Raw genomic sequence first — 19454 nt, forward strand, 5'->3', positions numbered from 1 at the left:
TATATATTTTAGATATTCTGTCAGAAGAATAACTGGCAAGGATTTTTCTCCTATTTTGTAGGCTCTCCATGATCTTAATAGTTTCCTTTGCTGTGCAGTTTTTTGTTGTTTGTTTGTTTTAATTTGATGCCATTCATTTGTTAATTCTTGGTTTTATTTACTGAACTTTAAGAGTCTTATTGAGGAAGGCAATGCCTGCACCTGTATATTAAGAGTGTTGACTCTGTGTTTTCTTCTAGCATTTATAGAATTTCTGGTCTAAATCCTAGGTCTTTGAGCCATTTTAAGTTGACTTGTGCAGGGTAAGAGATAGGGATTTTGTTTCATTTTTTTATATATGGGTAAACAGTTTTCCCAGCACCATTTGTTAAAAGGCTGTCTTTTCCCCAAATATGTTTTTGGCACCTTTGTCAAAGATCAGGTGTCTGTGGAATTTTTTGTCTTCTCTTCTATTGTTGTTCATGTCTGTTTTTATGCCAATTCCTTGCTGTTTTTATTACTATAGGTCTATAGTATAATTCGAAGTCAGGGATAGTGGTACCTCCAGCTTTGCTTTTATTGCTCAAAATAGCCTTGACTATTCTGAGCCTTTTATTCTTCCATATGAATTTTAGAAGTTTTCTTCTAGTTCCATGAAGGATGTCATTGGTATTTTGATTGAGATTGCATTGATCTGTATATCACTTTTCATAATATGACCATTTAATAATATTAATTCTGCTTATCCAAGAACATTGGAGGTCTTTTTATTTTCCAAGGTCTTCTTCATTTTTTCTTCAATGTTCTATAATTGTCATTGTAAAGGTCTTTTCCTTCCCAGGTTAGATTTATTCCTGGGTATATTATTATTATTATTATTATTAAAAAATAATAAGACAATTGTGAATGGAATTGTTTTATTGATTTCTTTTTCAGTGGATTCACCATTGGTATATGGAAAAGCTGTTGGTTTTTGTATATTGGTTTTGTATCCTGCTACTTTGCTGAATGTATTTATCAGCTCTAGAAGTTTCCTGATAGAGACACGACAGTCCTGTGGTGTCTCCCTCCCCGCCCCCCGTGGATCTTCTAAGTATAGGAACATGTCAAGGACATCCTGTCTTGTTCCTGATTTTAGAGGAAATGCTTTCAGTTTTTCTCTATTCAATGTGATGTTGGCTTTGGGTTTGTCGAATATAGTCTTTATGATGTTGAGGTAGGTCCCTTCTATCCTTAATTTCTTTGGTATTTTTAGCATGAATGGATGCTGGATTTTGCTAAAGGCTTTTCCTGTATCTACTGAGATGACAACATGATTTTTGTTCTTAATTCTACTTATGTGGTAAGTTACATTTATTGATTTGTTTATGTTAAATCATCCTGTCAATCCTGGAATTAAAGCAAAATTGAAGTACAGTCTTCTTAATATGTTGAATATAACTTGCTAACATTTTATTAAGGATTTTTGCATCTGTGTTCATCAGGGATACTGGTGTGTAGTTTTCTTTCCTTGTGTCCTTTCCTGATTTTGGTATCAGGGTGATACTGGCTTCATAGGATGATTTGGGGAGTATTCCCTCCTTTTCTCTTTCATGGAATACATTGAGGAACACTGACATTAGTTCTTTAAATGTGTTAGAATTCAGGTGAGAATCCATCTGGTTTTAAGTTGGGAGACTTCATTTCTTTGTTGGGAGACTTCATTACTGCTTTAATTTCATTGCTTTTTATTGGTTGGTTTAGGTTTTATTTTCTTGATTCAATTTTGATAAGTTGTATGTATCCAGAAATTTGTCCATATTTTTAAATTTTTGGAATATAAGTTTTCAAAGTAGCCCCTAATGATGCTCTGGATTTCAGAAATGTGTGAAGATGTCCTTTTTAATCTCTAATTTTATTAGTTTGGGTCTTTCTTTGGGTTACTTTTTAAGGGAACATTTAAGGCAAAAGTGTTAGAAATTCAAAAGGCAGTTAAAGTGTCTTGTGTAATAATTATTACTTTCAGCATAGAAAAACCTGAATTTCATAGCCTTTTCTTAATTTAGTCTTTCTTCTCTTCTTTTTTTTCTCCAAATTTACACTACTTGGACAACTATAATTTTTGTTGTTGTTATGCCTGACATCTTTATGTAACATTGTTATTGCTCTTTAACTGGTGTGCATATCCTGTTTTTGAAATGTTAATCCCCAGTTTTCTCTTTGTGTACAGTACAGTAGCCATTTACTGCATACCTCCATTCTGCTAGGGACTGGACTATATAGGAAAAAGTGAAGATTCAGTCAGGACCTTTTTCCTAATTTTAAGAGGTCATTATTCTGAAATAGGAATATACTAGGGAACCAGACACATGGTTCTTGCAGTTCAGGGGTAATTACCAATTCTAATTCTTGAAGTATTATTATTGTTACTATTTTTATTTTTCCAGTGTTGGGGACCAAACTCAGGACCTTGTGCATGTGAAGCAAGCATTTTACCACTGAGCTACATCCCCAGCCCTTAAGTAATCGTTTTAAAATTTTTATTTACTTGTTTACTTTTACCATGTTCTAAGTTCTTTCATAGTACTTTTATGAAAAGTATTCAAGTATGAATCCATGTTATCAGATTTTCTTAGCCTATGTCCATTTACATACCTATCCACTATCTAGATCCTGCTACATATATGTTAAACAGGTATTTGAGGTATAATTGACATAGTAAAATACATACTATTTTTTTCAAATGCACTTTTTAAAGTCTATAATTTGGTAAGTGTTGGCATGTGTATGCAATTGGAATATGTCATCAGAATTAAGATAATGAACATATCAGTCATGCTCCAAAGTTTCTTGTGTCACTTTGTCATCCTTTCTTTTAAGCCCCCTTTCCTTTCTCATGTTTCTTGTCCACTGATCTGCTTTCTGTCACTATTAGTTTGAGTTTTCCAAAGTATCTTTATCTGGTTTTGGTATTGGGATAATTCTGGCCTCATAGAATGAATTAGGAAGTGTTCCCTCTGCTTGTGTTTTCTGGAAGAGACTATAAGGGATTAGTATTTTTTCCTTAAATGTTTGGTAGAACATCACTGAAACTGTCTTCCCCAGCCTCTCCTTGCTCTCTTCTGGGGTGAGCTGATCGAAGGTCTTGGAGTCCTCTTTGCCCAGGAAGGCCTTGTGGTCGTACTGGAAACTCTGGTTGTCCTCTGGCGGCCGCTCGCCCAGCTCTGAGTCGGGCCTCACCACGCGCTCCTTGCGCACCATGGGCTTGGCCCGCAGCGCCCGCAGGAGCCCCAGGAGGCGGCAGGGGCCGCTGCGCGCCCTGGTCCGGAGGAGAGGGCGGCCGCGAGGGAGGCAGGAGCGGGCGACACGAGCGGCGGATCAGCTGTAGGGGCTCGCAGCGCGGCGGCTGGGCTGGGACCCCCGGGGGGAGGGACGGCCGGCGCCGCAGCCAACGCCTGCCCCGGCCCCGCCAAGGGGCGCGCCCCGACCTCGCGCGGGCGGCTTCCAGTTAAGAGATTTTGAATTAAAGTTTATATGTCTGATTATATCTAGCATAGATATCCCTGCTCTTTTGAGATTTCTTTTCCTATCTTTTTGCTTTTAACCTATGTGTGTTCTTAGCATATTATTGGATCCTATTTTGTTTTAATCCATTCTGCCATTATTTATTTATTTATTTTTGGTTAGGGAGTTAAACATTTATATTTAAAGTAATTACAGATAAGAAAGGACTTAGTATTGTCTTTTTTGGTACTCACTTTCTATATGTTTGAAAGCTTATTTTTGTCTCTCATTTGCACCTTATGGCTTTTATGTGTTAAGTTGATTTTTTTTTTTTGTAGGGACATGTTTTTATCCCCCCCCCCTTTTTTTGTGTATATTCTATAGATATTTTCTTTGTGGTAACCATGGTGATTGCATATCCTGATGTTATGACACTGTATTTTAAATAAGTACCAATTTAACTTGAATTGTGTACAAAAACAACTTTACAGGTGCATCCCCCCTTGATCTATATTTTGATTAGTGAGACAAATTACATCTTATGTCGTATACTCATTAACATAGACTTATAATTATTTTTTTGTACTTTTGTCATATAAAACATAATATAAAGTGGAGATGAAGATCAACATTATAAGACTGCTGGATCTTATATTTGTCCTTGTTTGACTTTCCTGGAGAAATTTATGCTTTTCATGTGATGTTTGTTTATTATCTGGTATCCTTTCTTTTCAACTTGAAGGATTTCCTTTAGAATTTTTTATAGGGTAGGTTTAATGGAAATCAACTTGCTCAGCTTTTGTTTATCTGGGAATATATTAATTTCTCTTTTATTTTTGAAAGAGTTTAAGTGGATATAATCTTTGTTAAAATTGTTTCCCAGTATTTTAAATATGTTATCTCATTGACTTTTGATTGCAAAGTTTCTGCTGAGAAGTTTAATAATCTTTAGGTTTATCCTATCTGGAATTTCTTGAGATTCTTGGATTTGTATATTCATGTCTTCCTTAAATGTGGGAAGTTTTTGTATGTTATTTCTTCAAAGAGCTCTCTGCTCTTTATCTCTCATCTCTGAGACTTCCATGACACATAAAATGATCCATTTGATAGTGTCCTGTTAGTCCTTAGGCTCTATTTACTTTTCTTCTTTTTTGCTCCTCTACAATTTCAGATGACTGATCTTCAAGACAGTGATTGTTTCTTCTGCCTGTTTAAATCTACTATTAATATTTCTGTAGCAAATTTTTCCATCTGATTATTATACTTTTCAGCTCTAGAATTTATATTTGGTTCTTTTTTTTAAATATTTCTAACTCTGTAGATATTCTTTGTTTATAGTTTCCCAGATTTCCTTAAGTTCTGTATCCTGTGTTTCTTCAGTTCTTTGATCATAATTGAAAGTTGTTTTAAAGTCATTTTTCTAGTAAATCCTGAGCCTGTTTCTTTAATGTTGGTTTCCTGAAGTTTTTTCACCTTAGAATGGACCATGTTTTTGTGTTTCTTTGTATGCATCTTTGTATGTATTATTTATCTTTTCTTAAAAATTGGGTATTTGAAAAGAGAGCTGCCTCTTAGTCTGCAGACTGGCTCTGTACTTAAGAGACCTTCATGAGGAAGCCCTGAATGAAGGCCTAAGGTTTTCTCAGCCTTCTTTTTGGCATGCATTATCCCTTGGCTTATGTTTGTGTTTTTTTTTTTTTTTTTTTCCCCCTCAGTTCCCCCAGATATGCAGCTGCTTGCTTGCCTGCAAGCAGCCAGGGGTCTTGCCAAGTTGCTGAAGCTGGGTTCAAACTTGTGATTCTCTTGCTGCAACCTCCTGAGTTGCTGGGATTACCACTATACCAGGTTACAACTGCTTTTAATATGACTTAAATTTTTAAATATACCTCACCTACTTCTTTGTGCCATATGTATTCTTTTTGTATTTATTTATACTTAATCTCTTGGATCTCAGTTTTACAGGCTATAGTTCGGTGTAGCTCTTATGAGTTATGGTGTCTACCACTGGTTTTCTTGGCTTTTAACCTGATATCCAAACTATAATTTCTTTTCCTGAGCTCTGAGTCATCTAATACAGAAACCATTCCTTTCAGTAGTCCCCAGAGAGGTCAGAACTTGGTGTTCTCTGAGCTTCCTGGATCTATGGTGTTTGTATCATTAATTTTGGAAATTTCGCAGCTATTATTACTCAAACTATATCATATTACATATAATATGTATGTAATGTTATCTCTCCTTTTTTTCCCCTCTGGAAAAATAATAATCATCTGGCAGTTCTATTATGTTAATTTAAATTTTTTTCATTTTGTATTTGAATTTGAAAATTTTTATATTTAAATATCTGTGTGCTCACTGATTTTACATTTTTATAATTTCTTTCCAGACTGTTCATTGCCCATATAAATACAACTTGCTTTTTGCTTATTGATCTTGTATTATGCTACTTTGGTGGATTTATATTGTTTGTATTATTCTGATTAAATTATTTGTATACATTAATGTTAGGCTACAATTGCAGAGGTAAAAAAATTTCAATAAGTTTTGATTAAACATACCATCTTAGGTCATGCAGAAGAATGAAGGTAAGCTAGTTAAAAAAAAAAAGGTAGATTTTATTTTCTGTTTATGTACTTTTTTTGTGATTATTCTTCCCTAGTATTATATTCAAGAATGAAACATACTTAACCTTTTAAAATGAAAAAGTTTTGAACATTTTAAGTTTATTTTTGTAATAATTTTTTTTTTTTTTTTTTTTTTTTTTTTTAGGAGATGTGGCCCTCAAGAATCTTGAAGTCAAAGAAAATGCCCTGGTAGGTATTAACTATAAAAATTTTTAATGTTAGTGCATTTGATGTATTCTTCCTAATACAGCTTGCCATTCTAAATTATGTAAGTTTGAAAAAAATTTTTGGAAGTTATTTTTAAAATGTGAATTGTGTAAAACAAAGATTCAATTTCATTAAAAGCACAAACTGATATTGTGGCTCAGTGGTAGAATGCTTACCTAGTATGGGCAAGGCCCTGGTTTCAGACCCCAACATTGCCATAAATACATACATACTTGCATACATAAAAATTTATATTTTATTTATTCCCATACTGTTTTATTTTAGTGTTTCATTTGTCTTCTAGTTTTCACTTAATTTTTTTTTTAGTTGTAGATGGACACAATACCTTCATTTTATTTATTTATTTTTATGTGGTGCTGAGGATCGAACCCAGGATCTCACACATGCTAGGTGAGCGCTCTACCACTGAGCCACAATTGCAGCCCCCCCCTCAGTTTTCACTTTTTTAAAATACCATTTTAATATGTTCAGTTCAGTGGCATGGCTTATATTCACAATTTCTTGCAGCCTTCATAGTACTATTTCCACAACTTTTCCATCCCCAGGAGAAACTATAGCCATTAAATAGTAACGTCTATTCCCTCTCCCCACAGACCCTGGGACTCTTTATACATTGCAAACTGAAGCTCTGTATTCATTAAAAAGTAGTTTCCTAATCCCCTCTCACCACCCTGATACATTTGCCTATTCTAAATATAAATGGAATTATGTGGTATTTGTCCAGTTATGTCTAGCTTATTTCACTTACAAAGTGTCTTTATGGTTCATCATGTTGTAGCATGTATCAGACTCTCATTCCTTGTTATGGCTGAATAATATTTGTGTGGTGTGTGTGTGTGTGTGTGTGTGTGTGTGTACATATACATACGGATCGTATCCATTCAGCTATTGATGAACACATGGGTTGTTTCTGCCTTTTGGCTCTTCTGAATAATGCTACAATGATATTTGTGTACATGTGTTCATTCCAGATGCTGTTTTCAACTTCTTTGAGTATTTATTTAGGAGTAAAATTGCTGGGTCATATGAAAATTTTTATTTATATTTATATATATTTTAGAGACCACCCAGGTTTTTTTCTTCATAGTAGTTGTACCATTTTCCATTCCCTCCGGCAGTGCACAGGATTTTAATTTCTCCAAATCCTTGTTGAGTGCCTTGATGTATGCCTGCAACACAGAAGGCTAAGGCAGGAGGTTTGCAAGTTCTAAGCCAGTCTCAGAAATTTAGCAAGACTCTCAGCAACTTATTGAGACCCTGTCTCAAAAGTAAAAAAGACAGGAGAAATAGTTCAGTGGTATTAGGTTCAATCACCAGAACCAAAAAAAAAAAAAAAAAAGAATTTCTTCGTATCCTTTAAATCTTCTAGCATTTGTTATTTCTGCTTTTATTTGATAATAGCCATTCCAATAGATGTGAAGTGATATCTTATTATTTTGATTAGTATCAATTTAAATTAGTAATGACTAATGATATTGAACCTCTTTTCATGTGCTTATTACCATTTGTGTATGTTTGTAGAAATGTCTGTCCAAGTCCTTTATCGTTTTTTAATCAGGTTTTTGTTGTTGTTGTTGCTGTGGTTGTTAAGTTTTTGGCAATCTATCTATTCTGCATATTGACCCTTAACAGATATTTTACCTCTTTCCAATGGTTACCTTAACATTCTATTGACAGTATCCTTTGGTGTTCAAAAGTTTTTAATTTGATAAAGGTCAGTTCATCTGTTTTTTAAATTATGTGTGCTTTTGTTGTCTTATCCAGGAAATCATTGCCAAATCTAATGTCATGAAGATTTTTCCTTATATTTTCCTCTAAGACGTTTATAGTGTTAGCTTTTACATTTAGTTCTTTAATCCATTTTGAGTTAATTTTTTGTATGGCATAAGACATATTTTTGCAACTAGGTATACAATTTTCCTAACACCATTTATTATAAAGGCTGTTCTTTCTGACATTGAATGGGGAGAAATGTTTTGAAACTTTTTTTTTTTTTTTTTGCAAAATGTTTCTAGAAGCACAAACAGACAGTGAGCTTTCTCACTTAAAAAAAAATAATACAAAAGTGTTAATTATCTGGTATGGGTAGCTTTTTTGGGCAGCAGGAATGTGGACCCTTATACTACTTATTATGAAAAGAGAAGCCTCCATTAATTTTATTGACTTGAATAATATTTTAATTATATATTTGTAAATTTAAGTAAGTATTGAAGATAATGTGCAGGTAATTCAGATACCCTTTAAGCAATTATTGGGAGAAAAAAGTAGTTTTTGTTTTGAACTTTATATTTATTAATGCTTTACATATTTTTTTTTTCTTGGTAGAGTCAACTGGATGTGCCCTTTAAAGTTAAAGTTGGTCATATTGGTAAGCTGTATTAGTGGAATGCCCTTCTTGCCCTGTAATGATATATTTTAAATATTTCTGAGCACTGCTGAAAATAAAGTTATCATGTATTCTTGTTTAGGTAGGGTTTAGTTGTATGGCTTAAAAATATTGTGAGATTTATGTACTCTTGCCCAGTACTTGATACCTTCATAATTTAGAAATGACACATTCTAGTAGGTTTTAAAATTGAGTTGGGGGCCACCAGGTACCTTAAGTGTCTTTGTTTTCTAGGTTTCTGAGTAATCACTGTTGCTGTATTCTGATTAGTACTGGATGTATGATGTGAGGATGAGGGTTTGGATCATCCATGTACTGTCACCAGGAACCAATCTGAAAACTTGTTTCTGCTCTGGATTTTTTTCCCTAGGTTTCCAGAATTTCCGGAAAATACTGTATAATTTCTTGTTTTACATTTTTTATATTTTAAATTTTATTTTTAATTTTTTATCTTATGTTATTTTTTTGTGGTTCTGGGATCAAAGATAGGGTCTGGTATGTCCTAGGCAAGTGCTCAACCTCTAAGTTAGTACCCCAGCCCCTTGTTTTTGTATTAATTTACCTGTATTTATAGTGCATACTTTAAATATATTGATTGAGTAGAAACTGAGTGTAAAGTTTCAACATGTTTAATAAAAACTTGTCATAATTCTTAGATTATATTATGGTTTTATTTTAAATATTGTGGAAGATGATAAGTGTCTTTAGTTGGGACTTTGAAATTTTTGCTATATTGTTTTTGAAGTGGGATTCTATAATGTTATTGAATATGTATTGGTCCCATTGAGGAACTGGTATTTTGAAAGTTTACATAAATTATATTATGAAGGTTTTCACAGTTTTGTGTATTATAGTTGGTATTGGACCATATACCACAGAAAGTTTTCATCACCTTATATTGCCAAGACTTGAATTTTGTCCCATTCCTCCACTCATTTAAAGGCAGTTTAGCATAAGTAAAAGGGTGGGGGGGAACGTCACCCATTATTTTGCCCCCTTACATTTTTCTTTTTGGAGTTTTTGATTGTGTACATGTATATATTTTAAATACTTATAACCATGTTGTATTTATGTGTAATAAGGATTTCTTATAATCCAAGTTGACTTGAACTCATTTATTTCTTATGGTATCATAATAATCCTGTAAATGCATATTTGGGTATGGTGAATAATCCCCATTAGTCCATTGTACAACAGGTAATATATTTAAGATAGCTTTTAAAAATTTCAATAAGTCATTGAATTCTTAAAATAATTATTGTCATATTTTATTGTATATTAATTTAACCTCATGTATCAGGAGGGAGTGGTGGGTAAAGCTCAGTGATATAATATGTGCTTTGTAGGCATAAGGTGTTGGGTTTGATTCTCAGGCACCACCTCTTTCCCACCCAAATGTGTGTGTGTGTATGTATATGTGTGAGTATAGATATATAAATTCATATATATGTATATGTATATGCATGTATATACATATGTGTGTATATAGATATCTAGTTCCTTTCGTGGACCTATTTCCTTTAGATCATGCATTCCTCTTTTTTCTTGCTTGCTATTGTTTAAAAATGATAAGGTAATGTTTAGTGGTAATACAAGGTAATGGAAAGAACTCTGGACTAAACAAGATAATTTGGAGAATCATTTAAGGTATTTGTTTGCATACCTTTCTCCTAGTACCTATCGTTCTTTTTTTAAAATTTTATTTATTTATTTATTTTTAAAATACACAACAACAGTGGAATGCATTACAATTCTTATTACACATATAGAGCACAACTATCGTTCTTTAATATTATTATTGTTTATTTTTTCCTTCTACTAGTCACTTTCTTTTTTAAAATTCAATATTTTTAGTTGTAGATAGACACAATACCTTTATTTTATTTATTTTTATGTGGTGCTGAGGATCGAACCCAATGCCTCACATGTGCTAAGCAAGCACTCTACCACTGAGCTACAATCCCAACCTGACACCAAGTTTCTGGAGAAGAAGTCAGTTTAGTTTTTATTGTATCCTCACCACTTAGCATCTTCCCTAGTATATATAATAGGAATACAATTTGTTGAATGAGAAAACATTTCCAAATGTGTGGTACAATGAACATATTGTCCCCTTGCCATTATTGGATATAGTTAGTCTTATTGATCTTTCAAAGATCTCTTCTAAGGCAGAATAAAATAGATGGATGGTAAATGTAGGTTGGATGAATATTTTCATACTTTTTTTTTTTTGACTGTAGGTAATCTTAAACTTAGAATTCCATGGAAAAACCTTTATACTCAACCATTTGAAGCTGTATTAGAAGATATTTATTTACTCATAGTGCCTTCTTCCAGTAAGTCAAATATTAAAGTTTATAATTTACTCTTTTTTATAGATGGGAAAACCTTTATGTTTTATAATTATATTTGTATAAAATATTTTGGGTGGTATTTTGGAGATATTTTAATATATAAATTTGGTATATTACTTCAAATAAAATTGGCTTTTATTCTAAATTTTTGTAGACGATGAATTAGTGATTTTTTTCAAAGGTAAATATTAGAATGAGTATATTTAAATTTAAAGTATTTAGATTCTTCCTTTTAATGCTTCTATAGGAATAAAATATGATCCTTTAAAGGAAGAAAAACAACTCCTAGAAGCAAAGCAACAGGAATTAAAAAGAATAGAAGAAACAAAGCAAAAAGTAGTTGATCAAGGTAAAAAAACCAAACAAACCTAAAAGTGCTAATAAGAAAGTGTAAAAAAACAAATATTTCTCATAATAGAATGTTTGTCTCTGGAGGCACTGAGATTATTTAACAAATATGAGAGAATCTTATTACATGGAGAATTTTAATGTGGTTTGTATTTTGTCATGTATACAAAATTTTTTACCTTGCAGAATTTATCTTAAGGCATAAATACTATGTCTGGTTTATAAGGATAAAGGTCAGTTTTTAGTGATAGCCATTAATTTTATCAAGTGTATTTTCTTACCTTTCTAGTCCTTGCTTTTGTATTCTCCTTGTATCAATTTTTACACTTTTGAAGATACTTAGTATCTTGATATATTTATATTTGCCATAGACTGTTTATTTGCTTTCTTACTTCACATCTTTTCCTATTCAAATTAGACCACATGGTCCATTATTACTATAAGCCCTTTTTCAGTGGTATATGAGGTATCCTGCATCTCTTTATTTTCACTTCCTAGTCAGCATCTCCAGCTACTTTTTACATGCTGACTCTTTGCTTCTTTCCCTAGTGGATTTTTTTTCTTAGCTTAAACATACTGTAGCCTCTCCTTTTTTTAAAAAATAAAGTCATCTACCTAATCTAGTCCTTTGCTTATCTTTTACTCCTCTGTTATTCCTTGAACAGCTCAGCATCTTTAAAATAAAGCATATGTATACTTCACTATTCTTGCATTGATTGTTTTTAAATGAAAAGTGAACTCCAGAAATAAAATGTTTTACCTGTTGACAAACATTAGTGGAGATTTAGCATAATCTCTGGTAGTACCACATGTAAATCTATTTTCTTTGTCAAACTTTTTTCATATCCTCTATATAGTCATTCGTAGGCATTTTCTTTTTAAAATATTTATTTTATCAATATAATAAACAGTACATAACTTTAAAGCTAAATAGTACTATAGTACCCAAAGTTAAATAAACAAAACACTTCTCACTTAGCCATATACCCTACTCCCTAAAGAATTATCATATTGCTAAATAAGATACATTTCTATTACTTGATTTATTAAATTTAGACTGTGTGTGTGGGTGTGTGTGTGGGTGTGTGTGTATGTGTATAGTGTGTGTGTGAATGATATAGTGATGGGACTGTGAAGATTGACCAAGTAGTATAAATGTTTACCGTTGAGCCAAATAGTATACTCTAATTACATAGATTTTCTTTTTTTAAATTATTCTAATTTGTTATATATGAGCACAATTTTTTTATATCTCTAGTTTTACACAAAGTAGAGTCACACCATTTGTGTCTTCATACATGTACTTAGGGTAATGATGTCCATCTTCTTCTATCGCCTTTCCTACCCCCATGCCTTCTACTTTCCCATCCCTTCCCTTTTCCCTATCTAGAGTTCATCTATCTTAAGGCATAAATAATATCCTTTATCCTTATAAACCCATGCCCTCCTCCAACCCCATTATGAATCAGTATCCTTATATTGGAGAAAACATTTGGCACTTTTTGGTATTGGCTTACATCACTTAGCATAATATTCTCCAACTCCATCCATTTACCTGCAAATGCCATGATTTTATTCTCTATTCATGCTGAATAATATTTCATTGTGTATATATACCACATTTTCTTTATCCATTCATCTACTGAAGGGCATCTAGGTTGATTCTACAGTTTAGCTGTTTTGTTGTGTTGCTATAAACATGGATGTGGCTGTGTCCCTGTAGTATGCTGTTTTTAAATCCTTTGGGAATAGACCGAGGAGTGGGATAGCTAGGTCAAATTGTGGTTCCAGTCCCAGTTTTCCAAGGAATCTCCATACTGCTTTCCATATTGGTAGCACCAATTTGCAGTCCCACCAGCACTGTATGAGTGTGCCTTTTTCCCCACATCCTCGCCAACACTTATTGTTGTTTGTATGCATAATAGCTGCCATTCTGACTGGAGTGAGATAAAGTCTTAGAGTAGTTTTGATTTGCATTTCTCTAATTGCTAGAGATGATGAACATTTTTTTCATATATTTATTGATTGATTATATATCATCTCTGAGAAGTGTCTTTTCAGTTCCTTGGCCCATTGATTGATTGGGTTATTTCTTTTTTTTGGTGTTTAGCTTTTTGAGTTCTTTATATACCCTAGGGATCAGAGGTCTTTGATGTGTGAGGGGTAAAAATTTGCTCCCAAGATATAGTCTCTCTATTCTTTTTTTGCTGAGAAGAAGCTTTTTAGTTTGAATCCATCCTATTTATTCTTGATTTTACTTCTTGTACTATAAGAGTCTTATTAAGGAAAGTGGGGCCTAATCTGACATGATGGAGATTTGGGCACAGTTTATCTGGTTTAATTCCTAGGTCCTTGATCCACTTTGAGTTGAGTTTTGTGCATGGTGGGAGATAGGGTTTTAATTTCATTTTGTTGCATATGGATTTCTAGTTTTCCTAGCACCATTGTTGAAGAGGCTATCTTTTCTCCAATGTATGTTTTTGGCACCTTTGTCCATATAAGATAACTGTAATTATGTAGGTTAGTCTCTGTTCTCTATTTTGTACCATTGGTCTACAAATCTATTTTGGTGCCAATACCATGCTATTTTTGTTACTATTGCTCTGTAGTATTGTTTAAGGTCTGGTAAAGTGATGCCACCTGTTTCACTCTTCTTGCTAAGGATAGCTTTAGTTATTCTGGGTCTCTTTATTTTTCCAGATGAATTTCATGACTGTTCTTTCTATTTCTAAAAGGAATGTCATTGGGATTTTGATTGGAATTGCCTTAAATCTGTATAGTGCTTTTGGTACTATGGTCATTTTGACAATATTAATTCTGCCTCTCCAAGAACAAGGCAGATCTTTTCATCTTCTAAGGTCTTCTTTAATTTCTTTAGTGTTCTATAGTTTCCATTGTAGAGGTCTTTCACTTCTTTTGTTAGGTTGATTTCCAAGTATTTTATTTGTTTTGAGGCTATTATAAATGGGTAATTTTCCTTTCAGAGGATTTGTATATCAGATATACAGAAATGCCTTTGTTTAATGGGTATTGATTTTGTATCCTGTTACTTTGCTGAATTCATTTACTAGTTCTAGAAGTTTTCTGGTGGAATTTTTTGGGTCTTCTATGTATACAGTCATATCATTAGCATAGTGCTGATTTGAATTCTTCTTTTCCTATCCATATCCATTTAATTTCTTTCATCTGTCTAATTGCTGTTGCCAGTGTTTTAAGAATTGTGTTAAATAGAAATGGTGAAAGAGGGCATACCTGTCTTGTTCTAGTTTTTAGAGGGAATACTTTCAATTTTTCTCAATTTAGAATGATGTTGGCCTGGGGCTTTGCGTAGATAGCTTTTACAAAATGTCAAGATATGTGCCTGTTTTTCCCTGGTTTTTCTAGTGTTCTGAACATGAAGGGGTGCTGTATTTGACAAATGCTTTTTTTCTGCATTGATTATCATTAGATAAAATCATATGATTCTTATCTTTAAGTCTCTTGATGTGATGAGTTACATTTATTCATTTCCGTATGTTGAACCAAACTTGTATCCCTGGAGTGAACCCCTTGTGATCATGGTGCATTATCTTTTTGATATGTTTTTATTTGATTCGTCAGAACTTATTGAGAATTTTTGCATGTATGTTCATTAGTGAAATTGGTTTGAAGTTTTCTTTCTTTGATGTGTCTTTGCCTGGTTTTGGAATCAGGGTGACATTGGCCTCATAGGATGAGTTTGGAAGTGCTGCCTCTTTTTCTATTTCCTGAAATAAATTCGAGAGTATTGGTATTAGTTCTTCTTCAAAAGTCTTGTAGAACTCGGATGTGTATCCATCTGGTCCTGGACTTTTCTTGGTCGGTAGGCTTCTGATGGCATCTTCTATTTCATCATTTAAAATTGATAAATTTAAATTGTGTATATCATTCTGATTCAATTTGTGCAAATCATATGACTCTAGAAATTTGTCGATGCCTTCAGTATTTTCTATTTTATTGGAATATAAGTTTTCAAAATAATTTCTAATTATCTTCTGTATTTTTGTAGTGTCTGTTGTGATAGTACCTTTTTCATCATGTATGTTAGTGATTTGAGTTTTCTCTCTCCTTCTCTTCATTAGCATGGCTAAGGGTCTGTCAATTTTATATATTTTTTTCAAAGAAGCAACTTTTTGTCAATTTTTTCAGTTGTTTCTTTTGTTTCACTTTCATGGATTTCAGCTCTGATTTTAATTATTTTCTGTCTTCTGCTTTTGGTGTTGATTTGTTCTTCTTTTTCTAGGGCTTTGAAATGTAATGTTAGGTCATATATTTGTTGACTTTTTTTTTTTTTTTTTTTAAGGAATGAACTCCATGCAATGAACTTTCCTCTTAGTACTGCCTTTATGGTGTCCCAGAGATTTTGATATGTTGTGTCAGTGTTCTCATTTACCTCTAAGAATTTTTGAATCTCCTCCTTGATGTCTTTTGCAACCCTTTGTTCATTCAGTAGCATATTACTTAGTCTCCACGTGTTGGAGTAGCTTTTATTTTTATTTTATCATTGATTTGTAATTTTTTTTCATTATGATCTGATAGAATGCAGGATAGTATCTCTACTTTTTTGTATTTGCTAAGAGTTTCTTTGTGGCATAATACATGATCTAGTATAGAGAAGGAACCATGTGCTGCTGAGAAGAAAGTGTATTCGCTTGTTGAAGGATGAAATATTCTCTCTCTATATATATGTCAGGTCTAAGTTATTGATTGTATTATTTTTTTTTTTTCACAGTTGGAAATTTAATATGCCTTTTTCAGAATTTGAAAGATGAAGTGAACAAAATCAATAAAAAAGTAAAATTTCAATAATAAACAGCAAGATTGATGCAGTATATCTCTATCTCTATTTTTTTTATCTCTAATTCTATCTTTATAATCTACACATGGAAAATACATCTCCTTTTTGAACTTTCACAAAAGTCATCGATATTAATAGAGCTCCCACCCAGTAATCTCAATATATTGCGAAAAGCAAATAGTTAAGGCTACATACTCTGATCACTGTGCAACAAAATTAGAAATTAACAACAAAGGGTAGAGAAAAATTCTCTAATAATTGAAAATAACTATTACCTTTGAAGAGGGAAGTAGAATTTAAGTATGTAAGAGAGAGGTAAGACAGATTTTAATTTTTCAAATAAAAAATATATACCTTTCTACTGAGGCTTTGCAGGATTACCTCTATAATTTAAAAAAAAAAAAATCTATTAGCCTGACACAGTGACACTCACCAGACAAATCTAAAAATATGGAACGCTTCACGAATTTGCGTGTCATCCTTGCGCAGGGGCCATGCTAATCTTCTCTGTATCGTTCCAATTTTAGTATATGTGCTGCCGAAGCGAGCACTTGATTGTATTATTGAGTTCTGTAGTTTCTTTTGTTTGGAAGATCTATCTAGTGGTGGACGTGGTATGTTAAAGTCACTCAAAATTATTGTGTTATGGTCTGTTTGATTATTGAACTTGAGAAGAGTTTGATGAATGTAGATGCTCCATTGTTTGGGGAATATATTTTTATAATTGTTAAGTCTTGTCGGTGTATGGTTCCCTTGAGCAGTATGAAATATCCTTCTTTCTCCCTTTTGATTAACTTTAGCTTGATGTCTACTTTATTTGATATGAAGATGGAAACCCCTGCTTGCTTCCGCAGTCCATGTGAGTGGTATGATTTTTCCCCACCTTTCACCTTCGGTCTGTGGATGTCTTCTCCTATGAGATGAGTCTCTTGGTGGCATCATATTGTTGGGTCTTTTTAAAAAATCTAATCTGCTAGTCTGTGTCTTTTGATATGTGAGTTTAGACCATTAACATTCAGGGTTATTATTTAGACATGATTTGTATTCTCAACCATTTTTGTCATTTAATTTGACTTGGTTCTCCTTTGATTAGTTTTTTCTTTAGTGTGATACCTCCCTCTGATGAATTTTATTGTTTTTTTTTTTTTCATTTCCTCTTCATGGAATATTTTGCCTAGGATGTTCTGTAGTGCAGGCTTTCTAGTTGTAAATTCTTTTTTTTAACTTTTTTTTTTATCATGGTAGGTTTTTATTTCATCATCAAATCTAAATCTTTATTTTGCTTGATATAAGGTTCTTGATTGGCATCCATTTTCTTTCAGAGCTTGATAAATGTTGTTCCAGGATCTTCTAGCTTTCAGGGTATGGGTTGACAAATCTGCAGATAACCTAATTGGATTTCCCCTACATGTAATCTGAATCTTTTCACTCCTGGCTTTTAAAATTCTCTTTTTATTCTGTATGCTAGACATTTTCATTATAATGTGCCTTGGTGTGGAACTGTTGTGATTTTGTACATTTGGCGTCCTGTAAGCCTCTTATATTTGCTTTTCCAATTCATTCTTCATGTTTGGAAAATTTTCTGATAGTATTTCCTAGATTGCTCATTCCTTTGGTTTGGAATTCTATACCTTCCTCTATCCCAATAATTCTTAAATCTGTTCTTTTTATGCACTGCCATATTTGGAATGTTCTACTCATGGTTTCTTACCATCTTCATTGGGTGGTCTATATTCTTTTCAAGATTATATATTTTCTCTTCATGGTCTGAGGTCCTGTCTTCCAAGTGGTCTAATCTATTGGTGATGCTTTCAATTGAACTTTTAACTTGGTTTATTATTTCTTTCATTTCAAGAATTTCTTTTTGGTGTTTTTTTTTTAGAACCTCCATCATCCTATTGAAGTAATCTTTTGCTTCCTGTATTTGCTTATGTAGCTGTTTATTGAAATGATCTTTCCTGCCTGTATTTGTTCTCATATGATTGTTTAATTCACAGAACATTTTAATCATGTACATCCTGAACTCCTTCTCTGTCATTTCTTCTTCTGTGTTGGCCATGGATCTGAAAATGTAGTGACTTTATTTGTTTGGTACACTTTCTTCCTTTGTCTTTTCACATTGTTCTTGTGTCTTCCCTTTTAGCAGGATTGGAGGTGTTCCAGTTTTACCATATAGGCTTATATTGTCCCTGCAGGGTTCCAGTACCTCTCCTTTGAGGGGAAGGACAATGTTAATAGTTCCCAATACAAATAACATACAACCTTAAACCAAATAGTTGTTATTAAGATGTTTACAGTTTGGTCGCAATATACAGAAATGGTGAATTTAGTTATTATCTACAATATAAATAGTAGGTTTGCAAAAGGGTTTACAGTTTCTGATGTTGGACAAAGAGCCGGGAGTGAGGTGGAGGATAAGATGTTGAGTAGATAGGAGGTGAGGATGTAGAGTTATTATATATTAGGAAATATGAAAGAAGAATCTAAAGAAGAAAGTTTAGTAACAGGAGAAGAAAGTAATTTTGGGAAGACAAGTGGAAAGACAGTAGAACACATAAACAAAAAACACATAAATATTAGAAAAATTAAAAAAATGTAAAAATAGGAGAAAAAAGAATATACAACACAACTGTAAGATACTATTTAGACATCCCAGTCCTCAGTATCCTAATTCATACAAAGTACTTGGTTTCAGATATGTTAGGGATGTGAGGGCGAGAGAGAGAGAGAGAGAGAGAGAGAGAGAGAGAGAGAGAGAGAGAGAGAGATAAGTATAATCTTGAAGAAAGAAATAAGAATTGTTTTGGTTGGAGATTAGTATCTTTCCTGCTTTCCTTCTCTCCCAGTAGGTGGGGTTGACTGTTGTTAGCTGATATCTCTACCCTCAGGATGGTGAAGGTTACCAAAGTGGGAGGGTTGGACTTGGATGCAGGTCACCTGGAAGTGGGGTATGGCACCTGCCAGTCCCCAATGGGAGACTGCACCCCAAGGATCTCCTTTGGGGCCTGCTCATGTGATGTGAGTGCCTGGTCTTATCTCCTTATCTCACCTATAGATCTCATAGTTCCTGGTATCTTAAATTAGACTCCAAATTGTATCTCACTCACCCTTTCCCTTTCTACTTCCTAATCAGGGACCTTTATCTCCAGAGGTCTTATGGGTTGTGCTTTGGGAGCCGCACACCTGTCTTGGAGAGTTGTTTTGTATTGTGCAGTCACTGCTAGGCTAGCGGCTGCCGG

At 33.3% G+C, this 19454-nt stretch overlaps 1 protein-coding gene and 1 non-coding gene across 2 annotated transcripts; one reads left to right on the plus strand and one right to left on the minus strand.

The window, feature by feature from the left end:
- Nucleotides 1-1384: 1384 nt before the first annotated feature.
- LOC124108461 (uncharacterized) lies at nucleotides 1385-11400 on the plus strand (the record flags this gene model as incomplete). The annotated part of the gene is given in 7 exon segments (XM_058586216.1): nucleotides 1385-3342; nucleotides 5178-5307; nucleotides 6229-6272; nucleotides 7989-8025; nucleotides 8637-8679; nucleotides 10938-11033; nucleotides 11299-11400. Coding segments are annotated over 7 exon segments (577 nt in total), but the record flags the coding sequence as incomplete, so codon positions are not given.
- A 5259-nt stretch (nucleotides 11401-16659) lies between these two features.
- On the minus strand, nucleotides 16660-16766 carry LOC124108462 (U6 spliceosomal RNA). Its single transcript, XR_006856695.1, has one exon. It is a non-coding gene; the product is annotated as a U6 spliceosomal RNA (small nuclear RNA).
- Nucleotides 16767-19454: the final 2688 nt, after the last annotated feature.

Source organism: Marmota monax, unplaced genomic scaffold (assembly GCF_021218885.2).
Source record: "Marmota monax isolate L192 unplaced genomic scaffold, Marmota_monax_Labrador192_F-V1.1 WCK01_AAM20220418_F8-fsc01357, whole genome shotgun sequence".
Classification (NCBI taxonomy): Eukaryota; Metazoa; Chordata; class Mammalia; order Rodentia; family Sciuridae; genus Marmota; species Marmota monax.